At 42.2% G+C, this 18,771-nt stretch overlaps 2 protein-coding genes across 6 annotated transcripts in view; one reads left to right on the forward strand and one right to left on the reverse strand.

The window, feature by feature from the left end:
• Positions 1 to 6,533, reverse strand: part of LOC106580873 (huntingtin-interacting protein 1) — a 40,216-nt gene extending 33,683 nt beyond the window's left edge. The window contains exon 1 of one of the 2 annotated variants that reach the window (XM_014162394.3): positions 6,235 to 6,533. In XM_014162394.3, coding sequence (XP_014017869.2) covers positions 6,235 to 6,354 — 120 coding nt within the window. In that variant the 5' untranslated portion in view covers positions 6,355 to 6,533. Of the gene's footprint in view, positions 1 to 34; positions 278 to 6,234 lie in introns of those variants that run through there. The other variant, XM_082966542.1, reaches the window with a different exon arrangement.
• Positions 223 to 18,710, forward strand: LOC106580880 (B-cell CLL/lymphoma 7 protein family member B-B). 4 transcript variants are annotated; one of them, XM_014162404.3, is made up of 6 exons: positions 223 to 365; positions 15,996 to 16,071; positions 16,180 to 16,267; positions 16,464 to 16,634; positions 16,840 to 16,943; positions 17,059 to 18,710. In XM_014162404.3, exons 1-6 carry the CDS (start codon positions 223 to 225, stop codon positions 17,125 to 17,127), a joined length of 651 nt encoding a protein of 216 aa, XP_014017879.1. In that variant the 3' UTR covers positions 17,128 to 18,710. The 4 variants fall into 4 exon arrangements, with proteins under 4 accessions (XP_014017879.1, XP_082822671.1, XP_014017880.1 ...); XM_014162405.3 differs by lacking the exon at positions 223 to 365 and adding an exon at positions 15,343 to 15,522; XM_082966546.1 differs by lacking the exon at positions 223 to 365 and adding an exon at positions 15,690 to 15,840 and having other exon boundaries at positions 16,000 to 16,071.
• The last annotated feature ends 61 nt before the right edge of the window (positions 18,711 to 18,771 follow it).

Genomic DNA, 18,771 nt, shown 5'->3' on the forward strand with positions numbered 1-18,771 from the left:
CAATGGAAAAACAAATCGATATCTGGAAACCTACCATTTTACTAAGATCCATAGTCTCAGAAAAATGCAGGGTGGCTGTGAGATCAAAGACAAAGCGGGTCGCTGGCAATACTTCCGACACAATACTCTACAACTGGGAAATGAGAAATCTAGAAACGCTTTTGAAGGAAAGGGTGGTGGAGTGGGCCCGTTAACTCAACATGTGTCCCGATTTGGTATCAAATGCTCTCCTTCCGTGTCCATTCTACTCTCCCCGGTCTTACGTGCTCAGTTAACGGTGGGGGCTCCCAAACACAGCATCCGACTGTCAAGAAGCGGAACCGAACTCTCCAGAAAAGTACAGTCTACACACGGGAACGTGTACGGTACGCTGCTTCTCTGCATTTTCCGCATATGTTTCATACCATTTTAGATTGCTGTATTTAAAACGACATGACAGTTTCTAAGCATCGAGTATTTAATATCTGTCCGGGGCTTTTGTGTAAACAACAGCGTGCTCTCACTGAGACAATAGGTGCAGACCGGGGATGGCACAAACCCCCGCCCAAACTAACCTCGTTCCTCACCATGTAACAAATTATACAATCCTGATGAGAAAAAAAACGATCAAAGAAAAGATGAGAAGGCAAGACACCAGAGCAGCGTGGCTCGGACACACTACAAATAATCATGATGGTAAACAATGTAACTTTCCATCACCAGTATAACAAATCATCAGTGATTGGGTGACTGCTTACATGTGGCCATAACGTTACTCTCTGATGTAGGCCTATGTCAATGGGCCATATTGAAATATGACGTGCTATACGAAAAGTGTAGCCTACAGTAGCATAATTAAAGTAAGTCACTGTCAACATCAAAGATATGCTGTGACTCTACTGCAAAAAGGAGCCGTTTTCAGTCTTCAGCTATGCTGAGGCAATGTGGCTATAAACTTTAGCCGACAGAGTAATTGTAGGTAAATAGTGCCCCCCTCTGGATACTCTGAGACAGGTTTATATCAGAATCATGAAATGATTGCACTGTGGAACCTTCACAAAAGAAATCGAACAGCTCAGATAATTTCAGATAGCTATTCAAAGAGTAGGCTCCTTAATTATAGAAAAAGCACAAACAAGTCAATATTAGACCAAGCATATCATTCTTTAGCCTCATTTCGGAATTGTTTGCACGTCATGCACGAAAAGCACATGAACAAATAAAGTTACTATTATTATAACTACTAGGGCCAACTGAAGAGCATAGTCCACAGTAATCATTATGTGACCCATTCTCCTGCTGGCAGACTGGCCGCTCCACAGAAACAGTCACTCTTCAGACAAAGCCTGCTCTCCACCACAGTCTCTTCACTTCCTGGTACTGTGTGGGTGGACCCACCGAGCACAGCTTTATGGAGAGGCTGCAATTCTCACATACACTACTCTAGGCCTCTGAGTATCATGTTTAAATTGTAGTCAGTTGTAGAATATTGATTGTTTACAAAACTTGAGTTTCTCTTTTCATCTGGGTCCCCATACATTGATTCCGCCTTGGTGATGGTGATGCCGAGCACACACACACACCAAGTTTCAAGGGTGAAAGTCCCCTCTGTCTCAATTCTGTGGGCAAAGTTCATATAATGGCCTTGAACACAGCTGAGACAAAACAGTTCCTGACCAAAAATCAACTTACTGGTAGGTCACGCCGGCATTTCATTGCGGAGTAGGCCCTTCTAGCCAATTGGCCAGACTCAGGGCATATCGCTACTGTGTGTGAGAACAGTATCCACTAAGCAATACTGGTTTTACTCAATAATAATATCAAGTCTGATAGAAATTAGATCTAAAATCACAAGTATTATTGTAATGATGAACTCAATAATACAAATGTAGGTCCTTGTGATGATGTAACCTAAGCATCCAATGTCCAATTAACTTTTTTCAGCTTGTAAAATATCTAATCCACTCCAAATTAAATGCCAGAGTTAATGCCATTGTGATCTCATCTCAGCACTTTGTTCCAATGGCTGACCTGCCACTCATGTCCAGGACTTTTTAATTTACAGCCGGTGCAATGAGGCCACAGGCCAGTGCCTGCTGTTTTTGCTGCCTCAGTGGTTTTAGTGGGCCAGGGCCGCTTTCGCTCTCCCTGTGCGTGTGTGTATGTAACTACCTCTCTCTGGTTATAATGACAGGGTACAAGCACAGGGTGGGTGTAACAACAAAGGCAGGAAGAGAAAAAAGGAAGAGCAAGAGTATTTGTAACAGACAGAGAGATTAGAGAGTCCACCCTGCTGTGCTGCTTGTGCCTAAGGGACATTCCACAGCTGCCAGGGCACCACAGTGCCCTGCTAAAGTGGGCAAAGGCGTTCTTAGTCAAACCAAGGTACATGATCTAAGAACTAAAAACTGTTAACATCATCCAAAAGTGTCAGAATGACTCTTACTCTCAAAAAGCAGAGGATTTCAACACCCACCATCTCAGATTGTTATGAAATTGTTTATGTTGTTAGAAACATAAGATTAGCATTCCTGCAACATCATTTAGTTCAAATTTAATTTATAGGATTCCTATAATATTCAATAAATATAGTACCTAACATCCAATTTGGACTAAACGGTTTTCTAACAATGAGTAAGACATGAGGAATCCAAAGAAATTGTCACCCACGGACCCCCAATCCCACCCCAACAACGAGTATATAGTATCAGTTCTCTATGTCTGACAAGCAGTATGGAACTGCAGATCAGAGTATTGTTTCTTCATTCCCAGTGAATTTGGTGATGTTTTTCTCCACTGTTCAGTGAAAGTCATTGAAGTTGTTAGGTTTGTGTCCCATCCTACATCCTGATATTACCAGGTTCTGGCCACTAGATGGTACTGATCCAGGTGATTACTCTTTTATTTTAAAGGCAGCTTTTGACAATTTCTTTGGATTCTTCATTGAATCGCTATGAATCCTATAAATTAAAAATGGCCAATTTGGGTGCAATCAATTAGCTTATTTTCTCAGAGATCTAATTATATTTCAACCAAATAATGTTGCAGGAATGCTAATCTTATCTGTTTGTAACAGAAACAATTTAAGATAGCGGGTGTTATGGCTTGCTGAAATGACATGGAACGACCCATACTGAATATCCAGAGGCAGCCTGCCTTGGAGAGCTGTGGGATGCAGGAGGCAGGCAGGAAGGATCTGGATCTAAATGTATGGCCTTAATTATGTAAGCCACACTGCTGTGTGGTGGAGTCGATCTCAGGATGTATCCCACAATAGAAAGCCCAGTCTGGGAGACCCAGGAGAGGTTCTAAAGTGGGGTGCCGGGCTGAACGGAAGTAGCCTTCCCACAGACGCAGCCATGTTTCTCTCATTTCAGACGACTATCCAGACAGACACTCTGTCATTGTAGCAGGCAGTACTTAGCTATGGTTTCTGACCACAACAGTGGTGTTCATCACCATAGTGCATTCCAGGGAAGATGGATGGAAAAACATCAACATGTAGTCTCGGCCTTCTAGCCTATTTCAGGAATAAATAGAAACTAATTAAACCAGGACTCTTTTATTGTTTCAAGACAAATAGTTTCTCAAGATGGTCACTGAGCTCATTTTTAACAACTGTGCCATTATGTTTCATGACCGATGAGAAACTGTTACGTAGCAGTACAACTGTGACTCCAGAGAGAGGCATGGTGTAACCGATGTGAAATGGCTAGTTAGTTAGCGGTGGCGCGCGCTAATAGTGATTCAATCGGGTGACGTCACTCGCTCTGCGACCTTAAGTAGTTGTTCCCCTTGCTCTGCAAGGGCCGCGGCTTTTGTGGCGTGATGGGTAACAATGCTTCGTGGGGTGTCAGTTGTTGATGTGCGCAGAGGGTCCCTGGTTCAAGCCCAGGTTGGGGCGAGGAGAGAGACGGAAGCTATACTGTTACAATGGCAGTCCTTCATAAACAACTACACCATAGATTAATTCCATCCACAAATAGAGAGAGCATTACTAATTTCAGGTCTCTAAACATGTCATTATATGTATGCTGTATGTGTTACCTGGTCTGGGTGAGGTATTTTTTATAACTCTGCAGACAAAATGATGGAGCGAGGACTCGGAGTCTGAACACACCCTTGTTGTTTACCCGACTCTCAGGCTTTAAGCCTCGCCGAGATAGGAGCCCTGGGACCCATAACTTCACCCGTACCACTATCAGTCTACTCTAGAGACTTGTTCTGTGTCAATGCATTTCTATACACCATAAAAAGACTGCATTTTGCCAACTCCTATGGTCATTTGTGTAACAGCACAAACAGATCTGGGACCAGGCCAGATTGTATTAGAGTGCTTGTGCCTGAACAGAGGAGCTGGAAGGAGGTCTTATAGCAGAGTCAAACTGGTGGTTTTGGGACAGTGGTGAAAGCCAGCAGATTCAGGCAGATCCAAGCCACAACAGATCAGATTAACTCGGGATGATCCCTGTATTAAAGCACAAACAAGATTTCACTGATTCCTCCCTGCGCAGCGGAACAGCTTTAGGACTGCTGTCAAAAATCTACCATAACAAAAACAACTGCCATAACCAGATTAGGAATCATATCCAATTTGAGCAATTTTGAGAGGAATGTGGTGTGATTGATTTTAGGTGAAAGCCTAAACTTGTCTATGTCACAGTCACAGCACACTACGACTACAAGAGACAGCAAAACTTTGCTCTCTGGATGAATCTTCAGTCCCACAAATGAGTGCTCAAAAGCTTACTGATTAATTTAGCAGTGGTCGTAGTAGAAGATGGGAAAAGCGGGTTGCAGCCACCGCTGAAAAATAAATCCAGCAGAGCATGGTAATTTAGAGGCTTGATTCATCTGACCTACTTTTTTGACTGGTCTGTGAAGAGGGGGGAGAGACCGCCAAGGAGAAAGTGTCTTGTCCACACAGCTCAGTAGCTTGCATGAAAAATGAGCATGCGTTTTTCTGGACTTCAGCTCTTGAGTAACAGCCTATCAGCTACATGGGATGGATAATTCATAGAACATCCAAACCATTAAAAAAGGGGAATCTGCAGTTGCTACATCCATTTTTGGATGTATACCCGTTGATTCTTGAAGAATATAACTTAGAAATGCCTCATGAGCTTAATTCAACTGTCCTACCCCATCAGAACCTAGAATATAAGCTTGTTTTACTCCAATGTTTGTAAACAAACACTATATAGCCTCAAAATATGAATTCTCCAGCCCCATCCCTCAGTTTCTTACAGAAACACTTTGTTTGAACTGCGGATTGCCCCTTTAATCCGCATCAACAAACAGTGCTGCTCAGTTCCACCATTTCTTCCTTCCTTACAATTTATTTCCCTGTATCAAAGCAACAATGATAGTCCCACCCAACTCTCTCACACACCCCAGTATGTAGGCTGATTGCACTTTCCAGAACCCATCACAATATCCCAGGTCAATAGTTCTAGTGCTGTGTCCAGGAGTCACTAATAGGCTTTTACTGCAGTTCGATACATGGTAGTGGTATTTATGGATAGTTCAGGCAGACACACAAAGCATTTTTGCCTACCTCTCTGAATAGTCCAGGCAAACACATACAGAATTTAGCCTCTCTCTCACCACAGTTGTGGGCGTCACCTCTCCTGAGATATGGTAAATCAGACCTGTTCTTATCAGGCGGAATTCCTCAAAAGGACTACATCTGTGCTCTTAGGACTGACCCATTTCAACAGATTTGTATCTTGCACTGAAGACCCAACACTGATGTCATGTCTCTATAATCTTTGCAATGTCAATTTTATGTGATGGCATATTTTCTCTCTGCTCCTACGTGTGCTAGGCTATTTGAGGCAGAGCCATCAAAAACTCATATCAGAGATGTTACCCCCTGCTAAGAATAGGGATGATGTTGGCTTGCTATTGTGTGGTGGTACTGTAGTACTGCATTGTACTACAAACATCGTAAACAATGCATTCATGTAAACACTCGCCGATTTAGGTCAAGTTGGCGCGCATGGATCATGAGCAATGTTCACAAAAAAATCCATGGATATTCGAACGTGCGAGGCAGCACAAATCAGTCAAGCAGATGAATCATGACATGTCCGCACGTTCACGCTGAAAGGATCATTGCCAATTTCAACGCAACGGACGGTTCCAACTCGAAGCTTTACCAGAACTATTATAATATCTTCACATTTTAGTCCCTTCTAATTCTGTAAACGAAATCCCGAATTCACCCAAGTTCCCACTAAACAAGTGTTTTACCTGACCGCGTTCAAAGTTCTCCTTTTCAAGTTCGAAACTGTTGGCACCACCGGTCCGACGAATCAGCGCTTTGTGAATTGGGTTCGGTACTTGCTGCATGGAACTCTTCACTCGGTCCATTGTGTCTCTTTAGAATTTCCACAGAAAAATAATATTTCTACAAAGTCATCGTCAAATTATTTCTACAATTTGACAATAATAGTCCATGCAGTCGACCAATTCAGGAGGTCATTTCGCCTGTCCACCGTGTCTCCCTCTGTAGGCGATGTCATGTTTTTAAGCTGGGTCCGTAACCAAGTAGGAGGTGGGATTTTACTAGTTGCGAAGTGGTCAATACCAGTTGGATGCGTTCATGTGCTTTGAATTCGTTGACAAACGCAGAGTGGCTTATGCCCAACAAGCTGTGTAGACCATAAACTAAAAGTATAGCTATCATGCTTGTAAACAAATGATAGGGTTCAGAAAATATATTAATAAATTGCTTTTCTTAAATAATGCATTGTTTTGCATTTAACTGCCAAAATGCTGTTATCAAGATAATTTTCTTAGTAGGTGGTAAGCTTGTGAGAGAAATGGGAGCTAATGATGATATAAGAGTTTCCCACTAGTAATTACCATTTGGAAGGCCATTCAAGTGGTTTTTTCCCAGTCCTATGTGGTAAATTCCCACTCCCCACTTGGTTATGAACACAGCATTAAGCCTGATGTACAGTGGGGTTGCTGGTTGTCAGCTGGAGGAGAATAGTTGGGTCAGGTTAAGTTTAAGTTTTTTCTTCTTCTGGTTATCTAGATCTCTAGCACCCTCTTGAGGCATGAAGCTTAAAGCATCAGACAAGCTCGATGCATATATTGATTTTATTAAAACATGTATGTATGGAAAAATACATATTTAAACATTTCAAGCAATGATTAGTCGAAAGAACAGATGACATTCAGTTGACCAAGATTTTTTTTAGACAGCCCTATCCTGGTGCCCTATTATTTGAAAATGATTGATTTTGATATTATGCTCAATTACGCATGGTTGAAGGCACATGATAGCGTTTGGGTTGTTAGTACAGACTTTATCACGATAATGTAAATATAGACAAGCCTGTAGGAAAAGTCCATGTTTATGACTGTAGGCCTACATTCAGTGTCTAATTGAGTTTTTGCTGCAATAGCCTACATAATAGACACAGAATGCCAGTGGCCTATTCATTTTTTATTCAGAGTAAACAATGAACTAAGGAACTAAATGAAAAATATGGTGGTTATAGTATAGTCTAATAATATGTGTGTAATATATGTTTTTATGGATATGGTTATAATATGTTATTATATACAATACCAGTCAAAAGTTTGGACACCTACTCATTCAGGGTTTTTTCTTTATTTTACTATTTCTACATTGTATGATATGAAATATGAAATAACACATATGGAGTCATGTAGTAACCAAAAAAGTGTTAAATAATTCCTTATATATTTTATATTTTATATTCTTCAAAGGAGCCACCCTTTGCCTTGATGACAGCTTTGCACACTCTTGGCATTCTCTCAATCAGCTTCACCTGGAATGCTTTTCCAACAGTCATGAAGGAGTTTCCACATATGCTGAGCACTTGTTGGCTGCTTTTCCTTCACTCTGCGGTCCAACTCATCCCAAACCATCTCAATTGGGTTGACATCAGGTGATTGTGGAGGCCAGGTCATCTGATGCAGCACTCCATCACTCTCCTTCTTGGTCAAATAGCCCTTACACAGACTGGAGGTGTGTTGGATCATTGTCCTGTTGAAAAAAAAATGATAGTCCCACTAAGCGCAAACCAGATGGGATGGCATATCGCTGCAGAATGCTGTCGTAGCCATGCTGGTTAAGTGTGCCTTGAATTCTAAATAAATCACAGAAACTGTCACCAGCAAAGCCCCCCCACACCATCACACCTCCTCCATGCTTCACGGTGGGAACCACACATGCGGAGATCATCCATTCACCTACTCTGCATGTCACAAAGACACGGCGGTTGGAACCACAAATCTCAAATTTGGAATCATCAGACCAAAGGACAGATGTCCACCAGTCTAATGTCCATTGCTCATGTTTCTTGGCCCAAGCAAGTCACTTCTTATTATTGGTGTCCTTTAGTAGTAGTTTCTTTGCAACAATTTGACCATGAAGGCCTGATTCAAGCAATCTCCTCTGAACTGTTGATGTTGAGATGTCTCTGTTACTTGAGCTCTGTGAAGCATTTATTTGGGCTGCAATTTCTGAGGTTGGTAACTCTAATGAACTTATACTCTGCAGCAGAGCTAACTCTGGGTCTTCCTTTCCTGTGTCGGTCCTCATGAGAGCCAGTTTCATCATAGCGCTTGATGGTTTTTGCGACTGCACTTGAAGAAACTTGAAGCTAAGTAGTAACATTAACATGATGCCTTCTAATTGTAGTTGCTGTACTCATAATATACAGGAGAATAATCGCCTTACGGCGCAATCGTTAGGCAAGGGTAATTTCAGTGTAGGAAAGGATGAAACAGTGTCTGTGCCACCAGTAAGTACAGATGGTAGTATAAATCCCCTCGCACAGTTCCCGCAGCCGGATAACTTTCTCATGGCTTCTGGAGGGAAATGCTGTAGCAATGCTCAAACGGTGTCACTCATTCAGCCGACAGAAACTTTCAACCAGTTCTCCCCATTAAACAGCGAGTCGGAGTCAGAGGCCGAGACTTCTCTGGTCTCTACTCCTCCCGTTACGGGGTCTGAGATGCCGAAGCCTCCCACCATTAGCTCTGACAAATTGAAAACCCTAGTCATTGGCGACTCCATTACCTGCAGTATTAGACTTAAAACGAATCATCCAGCGATCATACACTGTTTACCAGGGGGCAGGGCTACCGACGTTAAGGCTAATCTGAAGATGGTGCTGGCTAAAGCTAAAACTGGCGAGTGTAGAGAGTATAGGGATATTGTTATCCACGTCTGCACCAACGATGTTAGGATGAAACAGTCAGAGGTCACCAAGCGCAACATACCTTCAGCGTGTAAATCAGCTAGAAAGATGTGTCGGCATCGAGTAATTGTCTCTGGCCCCCTCCCAGTTAGGGGGAGTGATGAGCTATACAGCAGAGTCTCACAACTCAATTACTGGTTGAAAACTGTTTTCTGCCCCTCCCAAAAGATAGAATTTGTAGATTTCTTGGACTCACCCACAAACAGGACCAAGCCTGGCCTGTTGAGGAGTGACAGACTCCATCTTAGCTGTTAGCCAGCCTGCCAGCTTAGTGGAGTCTGCCACTAGCACAGTCAGGGTAGTCAGCTTAGCTATCCCCATTGAGACCGTGTCTGTGCCTCGACCTAAATTGGGCAAAACTAAACATGGCGGTGTTCGCCTTAGCAATCTCACTGGAATAAAGACCTCCTCCATTCCTGCCATAATTGAAAGAGATTGTGATACCTCACATCTCAAAATAGGGCAACTTAATGTTAGATCCCTCACTTCCAAGGCAGTTATAGTCAATGAACTAATCACTGATCATAATCTTGATGTGATTGGCCTGACTGAAACATGGCTTAAGCCTGATGAATTTACTGTGTTAAATGAGGCCTCACCTCCTGGTTACACTAGTGACCATATCCCCCGTGCATCCCGCAAAGGCGGAGGTGTTGCTAACATTTATGAAAGCAAATTTCAATTTGAGCTTCTAGTCATGAAATCTATGCAGCCTACTCAATCACTTTTTATAGCTACTGTTTACAGGCCTCCTGGGCCATATACAACGTTCCTCACTGAGTTCCCTGAATTCCTATCAGACCTTGTAGTCATGGCAGATAATATTCACATTTTTGGTGACTTTAATATTCACATGGAAAAGTCCACAGACCCTCTCCAAAAGGCTTTCGGAGCCATCATCAACTCAGTGGGTTTTGTCCAACATGTCTCCGGACCTACTCACTGCCACAGTCATACTCTGGACCTAGTTTTGTCCCGTGGAATAAATGTTGTGTATTTTAATGTTTTTTCTCATAATCCTGGACTATCGTACCACCATTTTATTACATTTGCAATCACAACAAATAATCTGCTTAGACCCCAACCTAGGATCATCAAAAGCTGTGCTATAAATTCTCGGACAACCCAAAGATTCCTAGATGCCCTTCCTGACTCCCTCCGCCTACCCAAGGAAGTGAGAGTACAAAAATTAGTTAACCACCTAACTGAGGAACTCATTTTAACCTTGAGTAATACCCTAGATGAAGTCGCACCCCTAAAAACAAAAAAACATTTGTCATAAGAAACTAGCTCCCTGGTATACAGAAAATACCCGAGCTCTGAAGCAAGCTTCCAGAAAATTGGAACGGAAATGGCTCCACACCAAACTGTAAGTCTTCCGACTAGCTTGGAAAGACAGTACCGTGCAGTATCGAAGAGCCCTCACTGCTGCTCGATCATCCTATTTTTCTAACTTAATTGAGAAAAATAAGAACAATCCAACATTTATTTTTGATACTGTCGCAAAGCTAACTAAAAAGCAGCATTCCCCAAGGATGGCTTTCACTTCAGCAGTGATAAATTCATGAACTTCTTTGAGGAAAAGATCATGATGATTAGAAAGCAAATTACGGACTCCTCTTTAAATCTCCGTATTCCTCCAAAGCTCAGTTGTCCTGAGTCTGCACAACTCTGCCAGGACCTAGGATCAAGGGAGACACTCAAGTGTTTTAGTACTATATCTCTTGACACAATGATATCTCTTTCTCTCTTTCTTTCTTTCTTTCTCTCTCGGAGGACCTGAGCCCTAGGACCATGCCTCAGGACTACCTGGCCTGATGACTCCTTGCTGTCCCCAGTCCACCTGGCCGTGCTGCTGCTCCAGTTTCAATTGTTCTGCCTGACCTGTTCACCGGATGTGCTATCTGTCCCAGACCTGCTGTTTTCAACTCTCTAGAGACAGCAGGAGCGGTAGAGATACTCTGAATGAACGGCTATGAAAAGCCAACTGACATTTACTCCTGAGGTGCTCACCTGTTGCACCCTCGACATCCACTGTGATTATTATTATTTACCCTGCTGGTCATCTATGAACATTTGAACATCTTGGCCATGTTCTGTTATAATCTCCACCCGGCACAGCCAGAAGAGGACTGGCCATCACTCATAGCCTGGTTTCTCTCTAGGTTTCTTCCTAGGTTCTGGCCTTTCTAGAGAGTTTTTCCTAGTCACTGTGCTTCTACACCTGCATTGCTTGCTGTTTGGGGTTTTAGGCTGGGTTTCTGTACAGCACTTTGAGATATCAGCTGATGTTTTTATTAGGGCTTTATAAATAAATTTGATTTCATTCAAAGTTCTTGAAATTTTGCGTATTGACTGACCTTCATGTCTTAAGTAATGATGGACTGTTGTTTTTCTTTGCTTATTTGAGCTATTCTTGCCATAATATGGACTTGGTCTTTTTCCAAATAGGTCTATCTTCTGTATACCACCCATACCTTGTCACAACATAACTGATTCGCTCAAACGCATTAAGAAGGAAAGAAATTCCACAAATTAACTTTTAACGGGGCACACCTGCATTCCAGGTGACTACCTCATGAAGGTGGTTGAGAGAATGCCAAGAGTGTACAAAGCTGTCATCAAGGCAAAGGGTGGCTTCTTTGAAGAATCTAAAATCTAAAATATATTTTGATTTGTTTAACACATCTTTGGTTAATACTTGATTCCATAAGTGTTATTTCATAGTTTTGATGTCTTCACTATTATTCTACAATGTAGAAAATAGTACAAATAAAGAAAAACCCTTGAATGAGTATCTGTGTCCAAAGGTTTGACTGGTACTGTAGGTAACAGGAGCTTGCATGTCACCAGTCCACTCCTGTGGGCATTGAATTAGATCATTTCCATGGTTTCTGCTGGCCCTCTCATATTTGATAGCTGGCAACAGGCTGGTTTTCTGTACAGTACTTTGACAGTAGTGCTGACAGGCAGTGCCTATCTTACTGTCTTGTTTGTCAACTGGGATTGAATCTCCAGGAATGTGCTGTATGTTTACTTATTCTCTCATGTGAAGAAATCTCATATCCTCTTATTGAGGGAAGATGGGTTGTGACCTGACCAGAAAAAACTCTGGCCAATAGTAAGGCTAGGCTATATCTATGACCTGACAAGAGCAAACTCCTGGCCCTAGGCCACCTCCATCTGATATGCATCTTCATTATCAGGCAGAGCCATGTTGATGCATTAGGTAATATGCCATGATGTAGAATAAAATAGTGTGTGTGTGTGTGTGTGTGTGTGTGTGTGTGTGTGTGTGTGTGTGTGTGTAACAGTGGGTGTGTCCATAATCTTAAAAATACCTAACAGAAATCGAATCGCAAGATTTAATGGACATTGATCTGGGTTTGCAAACATTCAAGGAGTGGGACACAAACCCGGACGCTTAAAATAAATCCCGCTACGCCCTCCGACGAACTATCAAACAGGCAAAGCTTTAACACAGGACTAAGATTGAATCCTACTTCACCAGTTCTGACGCTCATCGGATGTGGCAGGGCTTGCAAACTATCACGGATTACAAAGGGAAACCCAGCCGCAAGCTTCCCAGTGACGCAAGCCTGCCACAGGAGCTAAATGCCTTTTATGCTAGATTCGAAGCAAGCAACACTGAACCATGCGTGAGAGCATCAGCTGTTCCGGACGACAGTGTGATTATGCTCTTCATAGCCAATGTGAGTAAGACCTTTAAACAGGTTAACATTCACAGGACGCATACTCAGAGCATGCGCTGACCAGCTGGCAAGTGTCAACCTCTCCCTGACCCAGTCTGTAGTACCTACATATTTTAAGTAGGCCACCAAAGGGACTACCCTTTGGTGGCCTATAACCTGTCTAAATTACTATTTACACTCACATCCGTAGCCATGCAATGCTTTGAAAGTCTGGTCATGACTCACATCAACACCATCATCCCAGACACCCTGGACCCACTTCAATTCGCATACCACCCCAAAAAGTTAACAGATAACGCAATCTCTATTGCACTCCACACTGGCCTTTACCACTTGGACAAAATTAACACCTATGTGAGAATGCTGTTCATTGACTACAGCTCAGCATTCAACAGCATAGTGCCCTCCATGCTCATCTCTAAGCTAAGGACCCTGGGACTGAACACCTCCCTTTGCAACTGGATCCTGGACTTCCTGATGGGCCGCACCCAGGTGGTGAGGGTAGGCAACAACACATCCGCCACGCTAGTGCCCTTCTGCACAACTCCAACACCATCATTAAGTTTGCAGAAAACATGATGGTGGTAGGCCTGATCATTGACGATGATGAGAAAGTGTATAGGGATGAAGTCAGTGTGGTGCCAGGACAACAACCTCTCCCTCAACATCAGCAGGACAAAGGTGCTGATCGTTGACTACAGGAAACAGAGGGCCAAGCACACCCCATTCAGATCGACAGGGCTGTAGTAGAGCGGGTTGAGAGCTTCAAGTTTGCCGGTGTCCACCTCACTAAGGATCTATCATGGTCCAAACACACCAACACATGACAATGCCTCTTCCCCCTGAGGAGGCTGAAAAGATTTGGCATGGGCCCTCAGATCTTCAAAAAGTTCTACAGCTGCACCACTGAGAGCATCTTGACTGGCTGCATCACTGCTTGGTATGGCAACTGCTTGGCATCCGACTGCAAGGCGCTACAGAGGGTTCTGTGTACGCCCCAATACATCACTGGGGCCAAGCTCCCAGCCATTCAGGACCTCTATACAGGCAGTGTCAGAGGAAGGCCCTAAAAATGGTCAAAGACTCCAGCCACCCAAGTCATAGTGTTCTCTCTGCTACCACATGGCAAGCGGTACCGATGCACCAAGTCTGGAACCAACAGGACCCTAAACAGCTTCTATCCCCAAGCCATAAGACTTCTAAATAGTTAGATAAATAGTTAACCAAATAGCTACCCGGACTATCAGCATTGACCCTTTTGCACAATCTTTTTTGACTCATCACATACGCTGCTGCTACTGTTTACTATCTGTCCCTTTATTCCTAGTTATATGTACTGTGCATTTGGAAAGTATTCAGACCCCTTCCCTTTTTCCACATTTTGTTATGTTACAGCCTTACTCTAAAATTGTTGAAATTCACTTTTTCCCTCATCAATCTACACACAATACTAAATAATGCCAAATCGAAAACAGGTTTTTAGAAATTTTAGCAAATGTATTTTATTGAACCTTTATTTAACTAGGCAAGTCAGTTAAGAACAAATTCTTATTTACAATGACGGCCTACACCGGCCAAACCCGGACGATGCTAGGCCAATTGTGCGCCGCCCTATGGGACTCCCAATCACGGCCAGTTGTGATACAGCCTGGATTCGAACCAGGGTGTCTTTAGTGACGCCTTTAGCACTGAGATGCAGTGCCTTGGACCGCTGCGCCACTAATTAAGGTAGTTAGCCACAGCTATAAGATCAGAATAGATAAAGGTTACACAAAATATCTCACCCTGCTGATTGAGCCTGCCAACCAATATTTGTTTTCTCCAGTGCTTGACTTGGGCAGGAGCTCACCGGAACTGAGTACCAGTACCTAAAATGTTTTACTGGTTCAGTTCCTGCACCTCCGATAAAATATTGGTTTAAAACTATTGCAGAGTTCCTGCACCTAAATATAAACAGTACCGGCACACAAAATGAGTACCGGCACCAATTTCAGTCCACGTCAAGCACTGGTTTGCTCAATAGAACCAAGCTTACAAATGCATGCTATATCAGTGTTTATTGGTCAGTGTAACCCTCTGCAAGACTAAAAAGATAGGCCCATAATAACACATACTGTATATAATTGGATCACTCCCTCTCTATTGTAGTTTCTTCATCCCCCTCACTTCCTCTCATACCCAAGGATTATCATCTCATATCCAATTTGATATAATGAACCATGTAAATCATTATGTTTATGTCATTTATGAGGTTAAAATATCCAGATATTCATCATTCGCATAATAACTACCATTGACAGTAAAATCAATAGGTTATGTGATGACGTCGGTTCAAAGATGATGGGGAGGATGGAGAAAACAGACAGACCAACCACTAGGAAAAGAGAATGGGTGTTAAAACCTCGCGAGAATATTAGTATATTGGAAGAGTAGGCACACTGCAAGTTTGGAGTTGCAAGAAAAGACATATCCAAAAAGTAACAACAACTAAAGATGTCCGGACGGTCAGGTCGCGCGGAGACACGAAGTCGTGCTAAAGATGATATTAAAAAGGTGCTGGCAGCAATTGAAAAAGTGCGTAAATGGTAAGTAAAACCGCGGGGATTATGTAAATGAAATGTAAACATCTGCAACGCCACACATCAAACTTCACTCGTAAAATATTAGAAGGGTTGGTGAGTGATTGAAACAACAACCAATAGAGAGACTGGGCTGCCGAAGCCCGGTATTGCTATGGGCGGGACTAACGGAATTTTTCACAATCTGTCAAAATGGCTACACTTGTCCATATGTTGTTACAATATTACGCATTCTGATATAACTGTGACCCACATTGAAAATATCCATCGTCCATCTGAGCAGTTTCCCTCGGCGACTTTCAGGAATATTTGTCAGAAATGCACGTATAAATAAAATAGTATCACACAGGCTATTTACATAGCCTAGCACTATGCATAGCCACCAGTAAATGAGCCAACGCCAGCAGAATCTTTGGTTCATGCTTTTTATTACTGAATGTAGTAAATCTATTCTCTGTTCTGTTACATTTCATTTTCAGGGAGAAGAAGTGGGTAACAGTGGGAGACACATCCCTACGAATATTCAAGTGGGTGCCTGTGACAGACACTAAACAGGTATGTTATCTTATAATACTGTGTCTGGCCATTATATGGTTCATGAATTTAATGAGTTTGTGTATGGAACTACGCTGGCTCTATTTTTCTCTCTCTCCTCTCTTTCAGATATACCGGAGCAAATCCATAACTGGAGAGGTTCGAGGTCTAAAAGATGTGGTGTTGGAAAACACCAGCTCTACCTTGGATTTCCAAGGTGAGGCACTGACTGACTATGAGCAGCACAAGCAGCACTGTATTTGGAGCAGGTTTTAGAGCGCCGCAATACTCTATATAACAGGGTTTGGGGCAAGTCCGTGGAAATGTTTAAATGTAATTTCAATTTACCTGCTGAATTGAAAATGATATTGATCTGAAACCGTTCAAGACCGCTCCTGTTCTCTTCAACGCAGATGAATGCAGCAACCAGAGTTTCCTGTCTGATATCTACCAGCCCAAAATGGACAGCAGCAGCTCCAGCTCCCAGCATGCCAGTGAGGCAGTCAGTCCTCTTCCCCACACCACAACCCTCCGCACGACCGAAGACGCTCAACCACCCATGCTGGGCCAGGAGAGTGTGGACGGTACAGTTGGCCTAGCATACTACACCATCACACAGCACCCATGTAGGGCGAGGAGCTTTTCCAGACCGTGTAACCTGACTAGGAAAAACTCTGGGCCCAAGCTATTATGTCACTCATGTAACTGAGGTATACTCTATTGGCTAAATTACAGTTTATATCTCAATGCCTTTTAAGTGTTTCACTCAGTCTATCACTCTATATGCAGAACCGTCCCAGCCAGCACATGAAGTTGCTGATGAGCCTCCAACATTGATCAAAGAGGACCTGGTTTTGCCCCTTGGTGTCCGAGTAAAAGATCCATGCACAGAGGTAAGTCGTTTTCTATATTAATAAAGGATATTAAATGTTATTGATAACAGCTCTTAATAATAACATGAAAGAAATCACCATAGTCAATTTATTTAAATACCAATATTTCTAACAGGAAGAAGAGGGATCAGGAGCCCCTCCACTGAAGAAAGTTTGCACTGAAAAAAAGGCTGTACTGAGATAACTAGTTGATTGGATGGACATACATGCAACCCATGCACTAGCTTTATTGAAGGCTTCAAATGGGACATAAGAATAACTGCCAAAATAATAGAAACACTTGAGTAAATGAGGGATACAAAGTATATTGAAAGCAGGTGCTTCCATACAGGTGTGGTTCCTGAGTTAATTAAGCAATTAACATCCCATCATGCTTAGGGTCATGTATAAGAATGCTGGGGCAGGCCATTATTATGGCTACCATGGAAATGCCCCCTTAGTACTGTATGAGAACACCAAATGATGCAATTTCTTGTGGCAGAATGGTGTTGCCGCCCTCCAATAGAGTTCCAGACACTTGTGGAATCTGTGCCAAGGTGCATTGAAGCTGTTCTGGCTCGTGGTGGCCCAACGCCCTATTAAGACACTTTATGTTGGTGTTTACTTCATTTTGGCAGTTATTTGTAAATAGATTATTATAAAATATGCCTTTCTGTTGATCAAGTTATTACAAATGGAATACATTTAAAAAGAACGTTGAAGTTATTGTTTTTTTAAAATACTAATTTACTTTCTCAGCTTTGAAAAGGAATCTTAAGCCGTTTAATGCGTTACACTGTACATAAAGTCGTGCTCACAGAAAGTGCCTATCGCTCTGAAATATACACTATTTATTTTCTGTCAGGCAAGTGTCTCATATTATGCTATTTGTATAAATTGCACAGATATAAATAATTATGGCCCCTATTCAATCAAATCAGTTTGTTAATCCTGAGGGATGAAGTGGAGCACATCTTAATTCATGTTCGGTTGAGTTTCTTTTGTTTCACACTGTTAGCGCTGTTTTGTTAAATACATTTATCCAAGCAGCACAAGAAGTATGAGGGGAAACTTATTCCGGTCACTGGATTTGATTGAATATTGGCTGAAGTTTTTTTTAATCATTTTTTACATTTGTACTTTGCTTTGCAAATCAGATTAGAAAACTGTTTGTCATGTCTATCATTTTTGATATACTGTATCTTGCTTGTTCAATTTTCATAGGGCATTGAAAGTGAATGGTGAACGAGGTTGAAAGGTAGTTCAAGACCTTGGTGTAAATACACTTGTATTGTAATTCAGAGAATGTTTCTTATGGTCAGGTGGGTCATGCTCTCAAGTGCTTATTTTTGTGCTGTAAAAGTGATGCACATGCTGGAATATACGCTGCTCCATAGCAAAATCCGGTTGTAGATATTGTGTTTTCTGTTTGCAGTGTTTTGCATCTTTTGACTCCCATACTCTCAAATAATTGGGCAAAATATTTTTCACTATATTGGATGACCACTTGACCTGGTTGCATGTTATCAACACTGTTTCATGGAAATTATTGGATTGCAAATCCATGGCCTTGAGCCCTCAATCTATACATAGAAGGCTTGGGCTGTGACTGACCATAAGTCTCCAGACTTAGCACTGTGGGTTTTTAACAAGTCCATGAAATAAACTCCTGGCACCTGATAGACATGATATAATTATTCTTGGTTGAATGTTAAAATCCATGGGAAGTAAGTAACTCCTATCACTGTAGGAAATTTAATTTCATTATAAATTCTTGTGAAAATGTGATTTTAGTGTTTTCGTTATTTGTAAAGAATACTATTTTCCTGTCGTACTAAACATTTTCATG

This window comes from Salmo salar, chromosome 20 (assembly GCF_965601325.2).
Source record: "Salmo salar chromosome 20, fSalSal1, whole genome shotgun sequence".
NCBI classification, from domain to species: domain Eukaryota; kingdom Metazoa; phylum Chordata; class Actinopteri; order Salmoniformes; family Salmonidae; genus Salmo; species Salmo salar.

Coding starts and splice junctions, on each gene's coding strand:
- LOC106580880 (XM_014162404.3), top strand. CDS start 223: ATGCTCTCCTTCCGTGTCCATTCTACTCTCCCCGGTCTTACGTGCTCA. Junction 16,268..16,463: donor CTCTACCTTGGATTTCCAAG/GTGAGGCACTGA, acceptor TCTTCAACGCAG/ATGAATGCAGCAACCAGAGT. Junction 16,635..16,839: donor GGGCCAGGAGAGTGTGGACG/GTACAGTTGGCC, acceptor CTCTATATGCAG/AACCGTCCCAGCCAGCACAT.